Here is an 18270-nt window from a genome sequence, read left to right as displayed (position 1 = left end):
TTCTTCTTTTGGTTTTGTGGAGAGGTGGAAACTTGGTGGGGAGAGGCAATCCAGCTGAACAATTGGCAGAGTAGAAGGATTGGTCTTCCAGGGGTGTCAAGCTCAATTTCATTAAGGGCCGCATTGAGGTTGTGCTTGATCTCGGGTCAGGGTGAGGGGTTGGGGGCATGGCCAGGGTGGATGTGGCTAGTTCGACATCATTCGTCAAGCTGCTGTTTTCAACCGTGACAGCCTCCTGCAGCCCCCAGCCAGGGAAAAGAGAGCGTGATGCCTTCCCAGGCCTGCATTTTCATTTGTAGAGGGCTGTAGGAGGCCTTTGAAACTGAAAACAGAGCCCAGGTGGGCCTTGCACAGCCTCCCTGAGCTCCATTTGCACCACCCTGGAAAATGATTTGGTCACCATGATATAAAACAGATGCGGAGACTGCAGAAAGAGTGTAGAGTGTAGAGAAGAGCAACAAAAATGATTAGGAGAATGGGGGCTAAAGATGAAGAACAGCAGGAGGAGCTTGGTATATTTAATTAAAGATAGTAGTGTTCTGATAGCAGTGTTCCAGTGTCTCAATGTTCCAGTTGCCACAAAGAAGAGGAAATCAAGCTATTCTTCAAAGCATCTGAGGGTAGGACAAGAAGCAATGGGTTGAAACTAATCAGGGAGAGAAGCAACCTATAACTAAGGAGAAATTTCCTGACAGTTAGAACAATTAATCAGTGGAACAACTTGCCTCCAGAAGTTGTAAATGCCCCAACATTGGAAGTTTTTAAAAAGAAATTGGATAACTAATTGTCACAAATGGTATAGGGTTTCCTGCCTAAGCAGGGGGTTGGATTAGAACCTAGGTCCCCAACCGCCGGTCCGCGGACCGGGACCGGGCCGTTGGGGCTTTTCAGCCGGTCCGCGGCGCAAGGGCCCCCTCGGCCTTTCCGCACCACCAGCAGCGCTCCCCCCGCCAGCCAGCCAAGCCCCGCGCCCGCCGGAACCGGCTCCTCGCTCTCCCCCCGCCGCCCGCCGCGTTTGCAGGAGGTGGGGAGGGTTGGGCGGCCCGCCAAGGCCAGGAGGGACGCCGCTGCCCCCCCCCCCCTTCCCTCTCTCCGCCCGCCGCTGCGCCTCCTTGACGCCGAGAGGAAATGCCGGCAAAGGCTTTCCTCAGCGGAGGCCGGCGAAGGTGATATTGAATGTCGGGGGAGAACGAGCGGTTGCACGCGCTGCCTATCTCCCTGCTAGCCCACTCGGAATATTCAAAATAAGAAAAGCCTTTGCCGGCGAAGGCTTTTCTTATTTTGAATATTCCGAGTGGGCTAGCAGGGGGATAGGCAGCGCGTGCAGCCGCCCGTTCTCCCCCGACATTCAATATCACTTTCGCCGGCCCCGCCTCTCCTGCAAACCCCCTTGCTGAGAGCCCGGGGCGAAAGTGCTCTCGCAAAGGTGAGGCGGGCAGGGCGTGCGCGCGTCATCGCTGAGAAGAACGGAGAACGAGAGTGAGTGATAGCAACAGACAGCAAGATAGAGAGAAAGTGAGAAAGAGAGAGTGAGAAAGGGGGGGAGAGAAAGAGATAGCAAGAGAGAGAACAAGAGAGAGAAAGAGCGTGAGAAAGAAAACAAGAAAGAGTGAGAGAGAGAGAAAGCAAAAGAGACAGAAAGAAAACAAGAGAGAGAAAGTGAGAAGAAGAGAGAGAAAGAGGGGGAGAGAGAGAGAAAGAGAGAGGGGGGAGAGAGAGAAAGAGAGGGAGAGGGAGAAAGAGAGAGGGAGAGGGGGGAGAGATAGCAAGAAAGGGAGAGAGGAAAAGGGGGAGAGAGGGGGAGAGAAAGAGAGAGGGAGAGAGAGAGGAGATAAAGGAAGAGGAGAGAGAGAAAGGAAGAGAAAGAAAGAAAGAGGGATAGAAAGAGAGAGAGAGTGAGAGATGCTCAGTGAGCCTTTCTTTGAAGTTGCCTTTCTTTCTTTCTCTTTCTTGCTTTGTTTCTTGCTCTTTTTCTTTCTCTCTTTTACCTTCCCTTCCTCTATTTCTTCTTTTCTTTCTCCTTCCTACCTTCTTCCCTTACTCTCCCCTTTCATAAGTTTCCTTGCTTCCTTCCTCTGTTCCTGTCCCTTCCCCCTTTCTTTCTTTCTTTCCTTCCTTTCCTCCCTCCATTTCTTGCTTTCCTTTTCCTTCCTCCCTTCTTTCCTCCCTCATTCCCTTCTTTCACTCCTTCCTCTCTTACTCTCCCCTTTCACACCTTTCCTTGCTTCCTTTGCACCCTTCTTTTGTTCCTGTCCCTTCCCTCTTTCCTTCCTTCCTTCCCACCCTCCGTCCATTCATTCACCCATTCCTCTCTTGATCGCCCCTTTTACGGTGCCGCTGACAGCTAGCTCCCCCCCCCCCCACCGGGCCATGGAAAACTGGTCTAGCTTAAAGCCGGTCCCTGGTGCAAAAAAGGTTGGGGACCTCTGGATTAGAAGATCTCCAAGGTCTTTCTGTTTTCTGTTTTTGTATTTATGTAAAGTATCATTAAAATACTTTTATTAGTATTTTAATGAATGAAGCTTTTTTTGTTTTTAAGAGATAATGTAATGGTTTTCTTTCTTGAGGATTTATCAATGTTCTTTATATTGACCACAAATATACATCATGCTCAACCATGCTTCCACTTGTGGGTGCTTTCTAGTTTTGTAGACTTACAGCTTTCCTAATTCTTGTCAACAGCTGCTATATGCTGGTTAGAGAATTTGGGTAACTGAAGTCTGCTTTTCTAAACAGCATCTTGATTGGAGTGGCTGTGCTAAATTATGTTAGTGCAAAAACAAGTAAGAGCAAATATCCATATCTCTCCTCTACTCACGCAACCCATGGTTTGTATATATAAAAATACCATGGTTTAAGGAAACAATTTTAGTGTTTCATATTAATTTTAATTTGTAGAAAAATGTGTTTTTTCCCACTTCTGCTCAATTGTATCCAATTCTTGGAGGCCGCCTGGAGAAGGCTCTGCAGTTTCTTGGTAAAGTTTTTCAAAAACTGGTTTGCTATTGCCTCCTTCCAAGACTGAAAGAAAATGTCCAGCCCAAAGTAGCTGGCATTGTGCCTAAGTTGGGATAAGGATGCCAGTTTCTAGCCTGATGCCTTAACCACTGCAACAAACAGGCTCTCTATGCTCTTGTTAAGCCAAAGAAAATGTATCTTTGTATTATTCCAATTTCTATTACTTTTTGAATATGATTTGTAATACCTTTCATAATGGAAAGATTATTATAACAGTGGTCAGAGGGAGGCAACTTGTCTTGCATTCTAAACATTTCAAGCTAAAACAGATCATTACATTAATGCTTTGATCTTGAAATCACTGTTCTGGAATTAGAAGTTTTATGATCAAAATATTGGGTATTTTGATTAATATTTCAAACATAACACTATCATGAAAGTGGAATTACCCATATTGCTTTATTTAAACCCTCCCCTTCTGTAAGTAAGGGGATATATATCAAGATATGGCATTCAGATGTATCCTGGGAGGGGAGAGCTGTATAAAAAAGATGCCAACATAACAATGATGTGAAATCCCACTTTTTTAATATGTGCATCACCACAGACATGGGCAAAGGGATGGGGACTTTAGTTGCATGACTGTAATCCAGTGGTGGATTCCCACTGGTGCGCTCCGGAGCTCCATTACGGTAGTGCCCTGTGGATTGTGCAATTTGCACATGATGGCTGCGGTGCTGTATTTGCCAGTCCATTGCACGGGGCTATTTCTTTTTCCTTTAAAAAAAATTTTTGGCCTTATTTTGCTTCCTGCGCATGTGTGAAAGTAAAAGTTCACCAAAATCGTGCACGTGTAAGCATCCCGTCATGAGATTTCATCACTTTTTTGCTTCCTGCTCATTCGCAGAAGCAAAATCATGCGAGGGGACATGTGTGTGAGTGTGAAGCATGATGATGTGCATGCAGCGCACCGTAGGCAGGTAAGAGCAGCCCGACCCTGCTGTAATCCTGATTTTATTGAGCCTTCCTGCAAAGGCCAGTGAAGTCAACATTTGCTAAGTGTAGGTGCAAAACGTTTCATGTAAAAACTTTTCTTTTTGACTAAGCTGCCAAACTCTTCTACTATATTCTCCCCCCCCCAACTATTCTTCTCCAGTTTGAAATATGAGGGTTATCCAGAAAGTAACAAGGCATGAAGCTCTTGTGGGAATGTTCGCGGGGCAAGTTGGTATTACTATTGTGTAGCGGGAAGCCAGCGGAAGAGAATGAGCAGTGCCAGTGGTCGGTAGATCATCGACTGGCATTGTGGTGAAGGTTAGAATTGAGCATCCTCATTCCATTTAGCTCAAAGTGTGAAGTGTGCGCTGTAATATGCTACCTGAATGCTGCTGCGAGAGGTGCTCAAGATTTTTCTCGCCAATTGCTGAGTTTTGAATTTTTTGGCTGAAGGAGAATGGGTATGGCACCTCTGCATTGATCAGCAATTAATGGAGTATGTTGACAAGCCCAAGTTCCATCTCCTGTCACTATACAGTTGAGAAAAGCCTCACCTTCAATCTCGAAATAGTCAAGAAATTCTCAGGCGGCACTGCCTGTCGATTTTGTGTGCTTCAGTAAGTATCTTGGGTACCCATCGCAGCAGCGTTCATGCCCTTAGCATTCAGGTAGCATATTACAGCCCGCACTTCGCATTTGGAGGGAAATGGAACAAGGACGCTCATCTCTAACTTCACCACAATGCCACTTGATGATCTACTGAGCCTTGGCACTGCTCGTTCTCTTCTGCTGGCTTCCCGCTACATAAGTGTAATACCAACTTCCCCCGCGAACATTCCCAACGAGAGCTACCTTACATTCGGAATAACCCTCGTACATTGGCCTATTACCAATAAAGATCTTTACAATAATCCAATTATTCTTTCCTAAGTTTGCCAGTCTCACAGGCCTGATAGTAAAACACAGTTGCCAGTTGGGATTATAATATCATGATCCACTTCTAGTTTCATCCAGAAGAAGTCAAGAGAACATCAACATGTTGACCCTTACATCACGATGTCATCATGCAAATTATGTAGTTATACAATTGCTGTATTTTTTGGAGGATAAGATGCACCTATTTATCCCCCAAAAGAGAGTGAAAACTTGTATACGTCTTATACACCAAATGTAGCCCCACCCAGCCACCCCTACCCTTTGGCCTCTGCCTGTCAGCAATTTACCTCCTTGCAGCAAACAGCCCGGAGCCCAATTAGCAAAAGCAACTGATTATCAGCTTCCTGACCAGCAGCTGATTGAGCCTGCAGGCAGGCCCACATGCTAAAGTAAAAGTGAAACTAAAACTTCAAGGAAGCAAATTGCTGGGAGGTGGAGGCAGAATTTTATTTTCTTGTGCTAATCCTTGCTGAAACGATGCAGGGAGGTAAGTTAATAATTATAAATGTCTATAGAATGTTCAAATTATTAGACTTATTTTTTAAAGGCTGCTTTATTATTGTTCTAGACAAGGCTAGAAGAAGGTTAGAAGAAGGTTTTTAAAATAGATGCTTGATCTGAAGAGGTCTAGTGCTATTGCATCTTTTTTTAAATAGCAGAGAATAATAGCAGCTCAGAGTCAATTTTGGAGTGAGCAGCATATAAATGCAATAACTAACTAACTAATCAACCAACCAACCAACCAACCAACCAACCAACTAACTAACTGTATACTTCCAGAAAGCCACATCAATTTAAACAGCATCTGTACAGTGTCTTGTTTAGTATTAAGATAAGGCAGCTGAGTTAAACCTTGACTTAGTTATGTTTGGAGCCCCCACCCTCCTCACCTTCCGTAAGAGTCTTAAGACTCATTTATGTTGCTAGGCTTGAGGCAATTAGATCTTAGGCCCCCTGGCTGATGAATGTTATGTACGTGTGAGGTCTGAATGTGCATGGTTGATTTTTAATATATTAGGAATTTTAGGTTAGGTATCTAGTTAATTAATTGGATTTGCCATTATATTTTATTGTTTTTTATTATATGTTGTAAGCCACCCCGAGTCTTCAGAAATAAACAAACAAACAAATAAATAAAATATCTATTTAAATAGTTTGAAAGAGTTAGTGTGACTACATTTAAGAAAACGTTTTGGCATTAATATACAGTACTGCCATAATGTACATTTCTCGAATTCTTTGCTATTTCTATAGGTCAGGAACACATGCACAAAAATACACAGCTAACAGTGTATATCATCTGTGCTGATTGCTGGGAGGCAGAGGCAGATTTTCCACCCCTTCTTTTTCCTCCCCCAAAAGTAAGGTGCATCTTATACTCCGAAAAGTACAGGTATTTGTGATCAAAGTACAGAATTCACATCGTTGGAATCATTATGTTATTTCTTTTCCTCTAGCCCCCTCTCTAGACATCCGTGTCACCAAGCACACCTGATCTCATCTGGCACGGGAGTCTTTGCTGGGCATCATGCAAGGTTCAGCCACCCCAAATTGAAATATGTAAAGGGGGAATCCACTATTTTAGGGGACAGTCAAACAGTTAAAACTTATATATAATCTGAATGTTTGTGATTTTTTTTTTAACAAAACAGGAGGAACTCTGATTACTCAAGAAGGAAGCGCCATGACTTATGATTGAATGCTGATGGGGACGGTCATATATGGACAAGGGGCTGTGAATCAGTGGAAATTACTGCACAACCAGGCATTGAAGAAAATCCAGAGAGTGAATAAAATGCTCCTAACCAACTTTGCGAGGGAATGTTGCAAAGGAAGTTTATGAACTTTTGGTTTAACAGTATTAAATGTAATCCTGCTAGTCCGGTGACATTTTTCTTTTTCTTTTTTTTTCTTTTCTCTGTTTTGTTTCTCTTAGCAGAACAAATACTAGCTGCGCATAAATAAGCCCCTTTTTATTTGTTTCGTAAAGCAAATAACATTAGCAATAAGTAGTTTGGCCCATAGGAAGAATGGCAGAGGATCAGCTCTTCGACTTCCTCTGAGGAATGTCGACCTGGGTTCCATCACTCTTTTGACTGTAACAAAGGTCCTTGTGTAAAATTGTCCTCAGATTCAGCAGTGTCCACTGGGAAGGCGGGGCAAAGACTCAGTTTTGACAAAGGCATCGTCCCAGTGTGATGCTTTTCTACGTGTGTCAAAACAACATCAAATGAAAACCCCAAGGAGCTCATGGAAATCACCAGTAGGATAATTTAATAATATTTCAGTGAGCGAGCAAAGTCCCTTCTGACACTCTCAAGATTTCCTTTATGGAAAGAGATGATTGAATTATATGCCAAGTAAATGGAATAAATTGTCATCAGTATAAACTGTCCACATTTGTTTCTTTCAATGAAGCCAGATGGGCAAAGAATAATACCATTTTAGTTCAGTTTCATAGTTTTGGTCCTCTTCTCTTTTTTTCTCCCCTTCTATTCTTGACTTTCTAAATTTCTTTCTTTGGTCAAGGGGCTGAGTGAGAATTGTAATCACATGTAAGATTTATATTGCATAATTGTTCAAGGAACGAGTTTCCAAATGTGAAATGGAAATAAACATTTGATAAGCACCAAAAGGGGTTAAGTGATGCAAGTGTTTTAGAACATTGTAAGGCTATGGTTAATTCGCAAAAGAAGATATATTCAGCATGTTAATATGTGCATTTTAATGCAGTTAGTTATTCCAGTTTTCCAGGGATAGTCATGGGAAGAGAGTTAAAAAATTGAGACGAAAGCCATATTCCTAAGCTCCTCCCCTTTAAGATGTGAGCTTTAAAAAAAGGCAGGGCTTCAAGAAGTTGCAAGCCCCATTTTGGCATTTTTGATCCCCACATATGCAGACAGTTCAAAAGTTTTCTCATGGTAAAGTTGCTCAAGTTTAAATGTCAACACATAGCTAAAAACACCTTTAAAATATTTAAAATATGACTGTTCTTTTATATAAAAAAAGATCTGACCAATCAGCAAATTAAGACTACTAATTAGCATAGGCTCAATAAATGCCCTATTTATGGGTTGAAAGTACAGGATTGGAAAAAAAAATCCCCTGGAAGTGAATCATCTGATCCTAAAATGTGCCTGATGGATTTTGTCCGATCAAAGGTGTCACAGGTCCAGTCTGCATATTTTGATTCCATGACGTAAGTGCTATGCCTCCATCCTATTCCTCAGAGTCATCTACTCAAAGGTATGTATATATTTGTGCTCCTGGTTTTACAAGCAGCCCTCGATTTTTGAGCCCAGGATTTTTGTTGCCAAGAGAGAAAAATGGTTATGTGCGCTTTGTCCCATTTTACAACTTTTCTTGCCACATTTATTAAGTGAATCACTGCAGTTATTAAATTAGTAACATGGTGGTTTACTGAATCTGGCTTTCCCGATGACTTTTCTTGTCAGGAATTGCAAAAGATGGTTACAGGATTCTGGAACACTGCAACCATCATAAATATGAACCAGTTGCCAAGCATCTGAATGTAAATCGTGTGACCGTGGGGATGCTGCAATGGTCATAAGTTTGAAAAATAATCATAAGTCACTTTTTCAGTGTCGTTGTAACTGCGAATGGTCACTAAATGAATTGTTCCAAGTCGAGGACTACATGCACAAGTTTAACCATCATTATTTATTTAAATCTTAGAAGAGTTTGAGACCTCTTAAATCAGGGGTCTCCAAACTCGGTCACTTTAAGACTTGTGGACTTCAACTCCCAGAATTCCCAAGCCAGATGAATGGGAAATTCTGAGAGTTGAAGTCCGCAAGTCTTAAAGTGACCGAGTTTGGAGACCTCTGCATTAAATCTGTAGATTACCCACCTGATCATACACTGAGGATGTTTTGTGGGAAGCTAAGAAAGTTAACCTAGTTTATATGAAATAAAACATATAAAATAGTTTATATCAAATAAGCCATGTCCCTTTAAAACAAATTTGCCTTAAAGGCCAGTCGGTGCAATTATTATCCAATCACCGGTCCAGGAGTGAAATTCAAAAATTTTCCCTGGTAGTTCTGTGGGCGTGGCTTGGTGGGCAGGGGAAGAATACCCCACTCTGGGCCCAGCCAGAGGTGGTATTTGCTGGTTCTCTGAAATACTTAAATATTCCGCTAATGTTTCTCAAGAATCTATCAGAAACTGCTAAATTTCTCCCCTGCAACGGGTCCCTCTGCACCAACTTGTCTCTCCTGTAACTGTTGTTACAGAATGTGTTGATGTTGACCATTTTAAATAAACTTCAGTGTTCCAACATAAAAGCTTACTGTATTTGTAAATGTCTTGAGAAATGAAAATTCTCAAGGCTTTAATAGATTTTTGCTGACATAACTGGCTTTTTTTCAAATTGGGAAAAAAAAGATGCAAAAAATGGTTTTTATCTGCTTTAGTTTATGGGTGTGGACAGGGGTGGGCTGCTGTCCAGACCGGGGGGGGGATGCAGTGGGGTAGCGAAAATGGTGCTCTACCCCAGAGCACCCAATTGCACTAAAAGATGTTGAAAGAAAATGCATGGCATCATGAATAAGCCACGTCCACAGTGTGGTAATAAAAATTTTGGTAGCCCTTCACTGGGTGTGGAATAATAGAGCGGAAAATATTGTTTGAGGTGCAGTCTAAATGTGCTTTATAATTCTTATGGTTTTTTTCGGGGGTGGAGTGGGGAGAAGGGTCTTTTACAAATACAGTGGTGCCCCTACTTATGAACTTAATTTGTTCCATGACCAAGTTCTTAAGTAGAAAAGTTTGTAAGAAGAAGCAATTTTTCCCATAGGTATCAATGTAAAAGCAAATAATGTGTGTGATTGGGGAAACCACAGGGAGGGTGGTGCCCTGTTTCCTCTTAAGAGATTCCTAGAAAGGCCACATGGAGGCTTCTCCCTGCCTTTTCCAGCCCTGTTTCCTCCCAGGAGATTCCTAGAGAGCCCCACAGAGGCTTCTCCCTGCCTTTTTCAGCCCTGTTTCCTCCGAGAAATTTCCTAGAGAGGCCTCACAGAGGCTTCTCCCTGCCTTTTCCAGTTACAGTTTTGGAGGTTCAGGTTTGTAAGTGGAAAATAGTTCTTGAGAAGAGGCAAAAAAATATTGAACACCCGTTTTTTATCTAGAGAAGTTCGTAAGTAGAGGCATTCATAGGTACAGGCACCACTGTAGTATTATGTTTTGTTTATCATTTCAGAAATTATTTTAAATCAATCCAAATTACATCAGATCATTATTATCCATGTTTGGGAGCTAAAAAAATATACATGAAGAAAAAAAGCACCACACATGTACATTTAAATATTAGGAAGAGGAGTAACATGTATTTTTTTTAACACTCTCCTCTTTTCAGTTGAGTGATTAGTTATTTGGATTTCCAATGCTTCATATATTTTTAGAGAAACTTACTGTATATCACATTTATATCCTTTATGGTTACTATTTGGTTTGGAGACAATTCCAATAATTTTAATATTGCCATATAGTCCATCAGTTGGTTCTTTATGCCAGAGGTCTCCAACCTTGCCACTTTAAGCGTGGAGGACTTCAACTCCCACAATTCCCCCAGCCAGCTTTGCTCCCAGAAGTTGAAGTCCTCCAGGCTTAAATTTGCCAAAGTTGGAGATCCCTGCTTTATGCCATAGCGTCTCAACAGCCTCATTATGTCAGCCCCTCTACACATTAACTATAACTAGGATTTTTTTTATTAAATAAAACAAATGTACAACCCAAATGAACAATAAAATAATAACAAACACAATATTCTACAGTGAGGAAAAAAGCTAGATACATTATAATGATTAAATGAAAGAAATTCTGACATGTTAACAAAGGGGGGGGGCAGGCTAATGAAAATGACCCACATAATATCTATTGGTGTTGGTGCAAAATTATTATTAACATTATAAATTTAATTTTAAGTCTGTCATTACATACAAATCATTTAGAAATAGATTCAATCCCCTTTTAATTTTTGGAGCACAAATATTATTCAAAAACTGTGAACGGATTCTACTTAGAACCTTCCTTAACATCAGAAGGATAAATGTATTTCCACTTACATTAAATTTATGTTGATTAATTTTTGATTAGTTAGGTTTGTTATAGAAATGACTATTGTATAAAAGTAAAAAAATGGGATTGTAACGTTCTGTTCTGTACCAAAGAGAGTTGGAAGTAAACGCCTTTTTTCCTTTTTTGTTGTGTGTTATATAATTGGTGCCAACTACTAGAAACCATACAGATATGGTAGTTTCTTCTCCAGGATTTGCCTCTTTTAAGGTTCTTAAAATTTCGATTGCTTCAAAAGTCATTAAAGTAACTGGACCGTTTTTAATTAGTACCGTTGAAAATACTGCCAAGAGAATGTTTAGGTAAATCATATGCAAAACAAAATCTCTTGAAACCTTTGAAGGAACTATAAGAAATGAACTGATTTAAGGCTAACCCTTTGCTTATCCAAAACATTCCAAGAAAATATTTCCTCTATTTTCAAAGGTTACTGCATAATATCAGAGTTTTCATATGACATGGGATAAAAACAGCCATGTGTATTAACTAAGTATACCTGGCAGTTTCCCAAAGTTGAAGCAAAGACCTTGTGCAATGTACATGGATCCTAAAAATGATCTATCAGTTGCTCTACACTTATTATTCAAGTACGCCCAGAGAGGAGAATATTCATCATTCCAAAAGAATATCAATATTAAATTAAAAGCCCAAGTGATATAGTTAAAACTCTGAAGGGATAAAGCTGCTTCATTGTAAGATAAACTCACACTGATCAAAAATATTCAAAGAGTTTAGCCAGTAAATTTTCTTATACAGTTACCATTCTCAGTAAAATATCCAGTGAGGATGAAAATTGGAATTCATCCTGTAATAGGCATTAGTTTTAAATTAACATTCATTATAATAATATTAATCTTACCCCAGAAACTTAAAGGAAGTTTTAATTATAGGATTATATCTATTTAAATTGCGCTTATAGATTTAGACATTTTAAATCCAATATATTGTATTACAGGTATATTTCATGAAATCCATAAGCCGAAATAATTATCGAATCTGTATGAGTTGTACATCCTAATTTCATGCAGCAGTCTATAAATGTCTACAGACAGCAAATTAGATTTATTCCAACTAATTGTATAATCAGAGTATAAACCAAATTGCTGTACAACCAAATTGTTCTGGTAATGACATGTCATATTTGTATTGAATTGCCATAACATTGTCAGTGTGCAAGGTCAATTTATCTTCGGTATTAAATACCACCATATCCTTAACCACCCAAGACTGTTTAGAATGAAAGTGGCCGAAGTTCAAGAACCAGACAGAAGATTAAAAGAGCAAAGGATTTGATAGATTGAGTAACATGGGACTTAAGTCCCCAAACTGCTTTTTCAAAAGATAACTGAATTTGCTTTTTTTCCCTTTGAAGACATTTACTTTTCATCCAAAAAGCTTCTTCAGTTCTGAGAGAAGAGCTGAAGAAGCTTCCTGGATGAGAAGGGAAACATTTTCAAGGAAAAACGAAGTCCAATCGCCTTTTTAAAAAGCACCTTTAGGACAACCATGACCTTGATGACTGAGAATCTCCATAAACATGGGGCTTCAAAAATAATACTCTTGGTCATAATCTATAGACATCCATTATCTCAATTTTAAAAACAAATGGCAATGAAATTTCCTGATTCCATGTAAATTAACAAAGGCTTTGTTAAGATATTCATGAACTGTGAGAGCCATGTTAACAATGTCAGGCAATGAATAGGCATATCAACTAAGTCAGTCAACAGGAACTAAACACTTCTGAGTCTGTGCAGAGAATTGAAACTGAAAATTTAAGCTTAAGGCTGGCCATGGCTCAATCCACTCTGTACTCTCCTTCTACGCTTCTCTGCTCTGCTGAAATGAAACTAACTCTCCTGCTTGTTTTTACTTGAAGAATAGCGCCGGCGGACTTACCCGCCGGCAGCGTTTGCGGGAAGGCCGGGAAGACACCGGACCCCTGGCGGCCGCCATCTTGGTGCTCGGGCGAAGTCTGGCGAGGCGACACTTCGCCCGAGAGTCAGGCCAATAGGCCTGACTGCTGATTGGTCCGGGCGGGGCTTGCCGGCCCTATTTAAGGGCGTGTAGGCCGGGGCTCGGCCTTTTCGCCCGGACCATTGCCCCGAGCAGACACTCGGCTGAGTTCTGCTCGCGGCAGCCATTTTGGAGCGGCCTCGTGTTGCGGCCGCCATTTTGTGGCGCGTTAGTCCGACGGAGAGGCCTTGGCGATCCTCACGGAGCGGCGGAGAGCGGTTGGAGCGCGGCGGCGCTGGTGGTCGCTTGTCCCCCTCGGGCCCGAGGGGGAGTGGTGAAATCGGGCATTCCCTGCTGGGAGGGGGCAATTTTTGGGGCTCTGCCCAGGGGGGAGGGGCGTCCAGCCTCTGGTGCCACCTGCAGCGGTTTAGGGGGCCCACATTGGGGTTTTTTATTCTGCTACTGGGGGCGTTGCTCGCTCATTTTGCCACTTGGGCCTCTCCCTGGTGGGGTTTGCGGCCTTGGTGCTGGGATTGGGGGTTGGAGTGCCTCACTTAGCATTAGTACATTTAGCAACAGGGTGGATGGCCCCAAAGAAGAGGCAAGCCAGGGCCCCTCCGGCCCAACCAGCAGTGCGGCCTAGGAGGGCCCTTAGGCCTTCGGCCCGGGCTCGGGCCAGCATGGAGGTGCCCCCTGGGGTGGTCCCATCAGAGGGGGTGGTGGGATTTATGCCCACAGCCCCTCACCCCGATGTTTCTCCCTCTCTCTCTTGGGCCAGGGTCCTGGAGAGGCTTGACGAATTGGAGCGCTGGCGGTCCGGATCGGGCCCGGGTGGGCTCCCCCCGGCTGCATCGGCGGCCTGGGGAAGGGACCCGGAAGAGGAGGTGGCCCAGTCCGGGAAGATGGCCCAGACCGGGCAGATGGCCCAGTCCGGGAAGATGGCCCAGTCCGGGCAGATGGCCCAGTCCGGGAAGATGGCGGCGTTGCAGGGCCCCGCTCGGATGGGCCCCCCGTGGATGTCTTCAACCCCGTATGGGGCAGGTGAGGCTGCACCACACTTAGCCGCCACATCGCTCATCCCCGTACAAGGTCCGGGGTTTAACCCGCCTGGTTTGGGGAGTGGCGCCAGTTTTCTGGGGTCCACTTCAGGCACATGCGGTCAGGTTTGGTCCCCGCCGGCTCCGTCGGCAGTAGCGCCAGGGGTAGTTTTCCCACCGGGGCCTGGGGCAGGGGGTTGGATCCCTCCTGCGCCCGCTATTATGCCCCTGCCCCCTTTGGTGTATCTGCCGGGGATAGGGGTGCTGGGAACGGGGGCCTCCACCGTGTGGGACCCGTTCGCCAGCATCAAGGCTGGGGCTATCCCATGTGGGCTGACCGCCACTCCCTTAGGGTACCACCTCCACCCGTTGGTGAAGGAGGCGATTTGGAGGGGGGAGTATGTGGACCTCTTCTCTCTATTGAACAGGGAGGTCCCTAAGCAAGAAAAAGATGTAGTGCCCGGGGAGAAGCCTAAAAAGACTAAAGTCACCAAGTGTTTCAGCTCATGGCTGTACGCTTTTCTGACTTACGCATCAGTGGTTATTCAACGACAGCCGGCTAGGGCCGCTTCTATGCTCAAGTACATTGACCTAATTGCTAGGGCTCATTTTGAGTATAAAGGGACTATCTGGCGTCATTATGAGAAAGGCTTTAGGATGCGTATTGCTCACGACCCCTCCCTCCCCTGGGATATGGTGGTGCTGGACCTATGGTTCCAGGCCACCTATATGTCCGGCAAGGAAAGGTGCGACAGGACCGATAGCGGTCATTTTATGGAAGAGGAGCCTGCGGCTTCCACATCAGCCAAGACGGCTACGGGGGGAGCGGGGAAGGGAGCCTCCCCTGCGTGTCATGAGTTTGCTGCAAAGGGGGCGTGTTTTTGTCCCTTTTGCAAGTATAAACATGCCTGCGGGAATTGTGGGGGGACCCATGCCTCGTCAGTGTGCCCCCGCCCCAAGAAGGGGGCAGAAAAGAAGGGAGGGGGTCCAGGGAAACCTCCCCCACCTGCTGAGGGAAAAGGGGCCCAGCCCAATTAATTTAAAAGCACTTGAGGGTTGGTTGATTGACTACCACCCTCGCTCGAGAGCGGCCGCTCTCTTGCTAGGTTTCTCCAAGGGATTCAGGATCCCTTATGTGGGGGTTAGGCAAGCCTTCACGTCCGACAACCTTAGATCGGTTGTGGGACATGAAGACATTGATAGGGAAAAGAATCAGAGGGAGGTGGCCGAGGGCAGGGTCCTTGGGCCTTTCCCGGAGCCACCCTTCCCGAATCTTAGAGTATCCCCATTGGGGGTTGTCCCCAAAAAGGCGAGTGGTGAATTTAGGTTGATTCACCACTTGTCTTTTCCGAAAGGGGAGTCAGTGAATGATTGCATTCCTGACGAACTTTGTTCAGTCCGGTACACATCCTTTGATGCGGCCGTGGCCATGGTTAGGAAGTGTGGGGTTGGAGCCCTTATGGGTAAATGCGACATTAAGTCGGCATTCCGGCTCCTCCCCATACACCCAGACGACTTCGAGCTGTTGGGCTTCCATTTCGAAGGTGGTTTTTATGTGGACAGAGCTTTACCCATGGGTTGCTCTGTCTCATGCTCTCTTTTCGAGAGCTTTAGCACCTTTTTGGAGTGGGCGCTCAGGAGGCGCAGTGGTCTGGGTTCGGTTGTTCACTACCTTGATGATTTCTTGGTGGCAGGGCCTGCGTGTTCGGAGCAATGCTTTGCTCTAATGCGGGACTTTGAAGCCCTTTGCGCTCAGTTGGGGGTGCCTTTTGCCTCTGAGAAGACCGAAGGCCCCGCCACCAAGATTACCTTCCTCAGTATTGAATTGGACTCGGAGGAGCAATCTTCTAGATTGCCCCTGGACAAATTGACTAAAATCAGGGATAAGCTTGATTCGGTTCTGGGCTGCAGGAAGGTCACCCTTCGGCAGCTCCAGGAACTAGCTGGGATACTCAATTTCGCCTGTCGGGTTGTGGTGCCGGGCAGGGCCTTTTCTAGGAGGTTATATACTGTGATGAAGGGGCTTCGTTTGCCCCATCATCGTACCCGCTTATGTGCAGGGGTCAGGGCTGACCTCTGCGTGTGGCGGGAGTTTTTAGACAATTTTAATGGGCTGTCTTTTTGGAGGCACGAGCTTCTTTTGGAAGCTGAGTTGCAGCTCTGCTCCGATGCTGCGGGGACTTGTGGTTTTGGGGTAGTGTTAGGTGACCAGTGGTGCTGGTCGGTGTGGCCTCCGGAATGGAGTGCCTCTTCATTGGTTAAGGATTTGACTTTTTGGAGCTCTTCCCCTTGATAGTGGCCCTAGAGCTTTGGGGTTAGCAGTTTAGGGACAAGACTGTGCATTTTTGGTGTGACAACTTAGCGGTTGTCCATGTTGTGAACGCCCTGTCCTCTAAGAGTGACAGGGTCATGCGGCTTGTCCGCCATTTTGTGCACAGGTCCTTGTCCCTAAATGCCTTGTTTTTGGCTAGGCATGTTCCTGGGTTAGATAACGGGGTTGCTGATGCCTTGTCCCGTGGTCAGTTGTCCAGGTTTCGGACCCTGGCCCCGTGGGCCCGAGAGTCACCAGAGGCATTCCCAGACCACCTTTGGAGCCTGGGCGGGTTCCCGAGTGGTGGAGAGACGAGGCCTCCAGGGCTATCGCCCTCTCGGTAGCACCGGGCACCCTGCGGGCTTACCAGCATGCAGGTAAGGAGTTTGGGGATTTCAGGCAGGATAGGGGTTACCCCTGTAGTTGGCCTGCCCCAGTTGAGCACCTGGCAGAATTTTGTGTCCAGCTTAGGCAGCGTGGCCTTTCAGTTAGGACTATTAGGTCCAGGTTAGCCGGCCTCACCTTTCTGTCCAAGGCGGGGGGGGGGGGCTTTAGAGATTTTTATGGTGACTTCCGCATTCGGAAGATGCTGGAAGGCTGGGTAAGGAAGCGACTGGGAGCCCCTTGTGACACTCGTCAGGCCCTGACGGTTCAGCAGCTGTCCCTGATAAATCAGGCTTTAGACAGTCTGTGTGCCTCCTTGTACGAGGCCCGTCTTTTTAGGGCAGCTACTTGCGTCATGTTTTTTGGGGCCCTCAGGGTCAGTGAGGCCATGGCCTCCTCTCAAGCTGACACATTGCTCCGTGCCTTCCAGTATGCTGATCTGGCCTTCAGGCAGGGGGGGGGGGTATCCCTTGTAGTAAGGCATTCTAAGACAGATCAGCTGCACAGAGGGGTTTGTATTGAGCTCAGTGTGGCCGCCGACCAGTTTGTGTGTCCGGTGGCCGCCTTGCAGCATTATTGTAGTTTGCGTGGGTCAGGGCAAGGGTACCTTTTTAAGCATCTGGACGGTACCCCTCTGACCCGTTATCAATTTTGGGTGTTAGTGTCCAGGGCAATGGCTCAGGTTGGCATGGATCCTGCCGGCTATGGAACACATTCGTTCCGTATCGGCGCCGCCACTAGCGCGGCACTTTCTGGTTTCCCGGCCCAGCGGATTCGGGAGATCGGCCGCTGGCGGTCAGCGGCATATTTGGGTTGTTAGGCCCGCTGAGGATTCTAGGTAGGGCTTAGGCTAGATAACCTCTCTGTGTGTCCTCTTCCAGGTCCCCATGCCAATACGAAACCGACGGCGCTGCTGTGCGGCCACAGCATGATATTTTGGGCTGGCCGCTCAGCAGCCAGAAGCGCCATTGGGACCCAGTTGTCATTGGGACGGTGGGTCAAGGTCGTTTGGATGGGCCGAAGAGGTATGCGGTGGGAGGGACTCCTGCCGGCGTTGCTGGGTGGGCAGCATCCCACGGCTGCACCCAGTGGTACTGGGCGGGCTGCTTCCCAGGGTCGCGCTCAGATTGGACTGGGAGGGTGGCATCCCATTGCTGCGCCCAGATGGCTGGTCTTGCACCTCGGTGGCAATGACCTGTGCCTTCTTGGGGGTCTACCATTGATCATCCAGGCGAGCGAAGACCTGCGGCGGCTTCGCTCTGTGTGGCCCACCACGCAAGTGGTGTGGTCAGAGATCCTCCCAAGGATCGTGTGGAGGGACGCCATTTCCCTTAGGGCCATTCACCGGGTCAGGCGTAGAGTAAATAAGGCCCTGGGCAGAATAGTCAGGGAATTAGGTGGGGTTGTAGTGGCTTTACCGAGCCGACGGCGTTCACCTGTCAGAACAGGGGAACGTCATTTTCTTACAGGACCTGCAGCGGTCTCTGCGTGAGCTGGCGCAGCTAGAGGGGGGAGTCGGGGGGCCAAGATAGAGATCTGACCCCCACTCCGTGGCAGGTTAGGGGCGGAAAACTGGGTGGTGGTTTAGCAACTGCG

General features: G+C 45.7%; 1 protein-coding gene across 1 annotated transcript in view; it reads left to right on the top strand.

Moving 5' to 3' along the window:
• The window catches only part of HTR7 (5-hydroxytryptamine receptor 7), a 114525-nt gene extending 105604 nt beyond the window's left edge, over positions 1-8921 (top strand). The window contains exon 3 of the mRNA XM_070752350.1: positions 6543-8921. Within this exon, the coding sequence (XP_070608451.1) occupies positions 6543-6585 (43 nt within the window). The 3' untranslated portion in view covers positions 6586-8921. The remainder of the gene's footprint in view (positions 1-6542) is intronic.
• The last annotated feature ends 9349 nt before the right edge of the window (positions 8922-18270 follow it).

Source organism: Erythrolamprus reginae, chromosome 5, assembly GCF_031021105.1.
Source record: "Erythrolamprus reginae isolate rEryReg1 chromosome 5, rEryReg1.hap1, whole genome shotgun sequence".
In the NCBI taxonomy this organism is placed as follows: Eukaryota; Metazoa; Chordata; class Lepidosauria; order Squamata; family Dipsadidae; genus Erythrolamprus; species Erythrolamprus reginae.
Note: the sequence above shows the minus strand (reverse complement) of the source record. Positions and strands in the feature narration are given on the sequence as shown.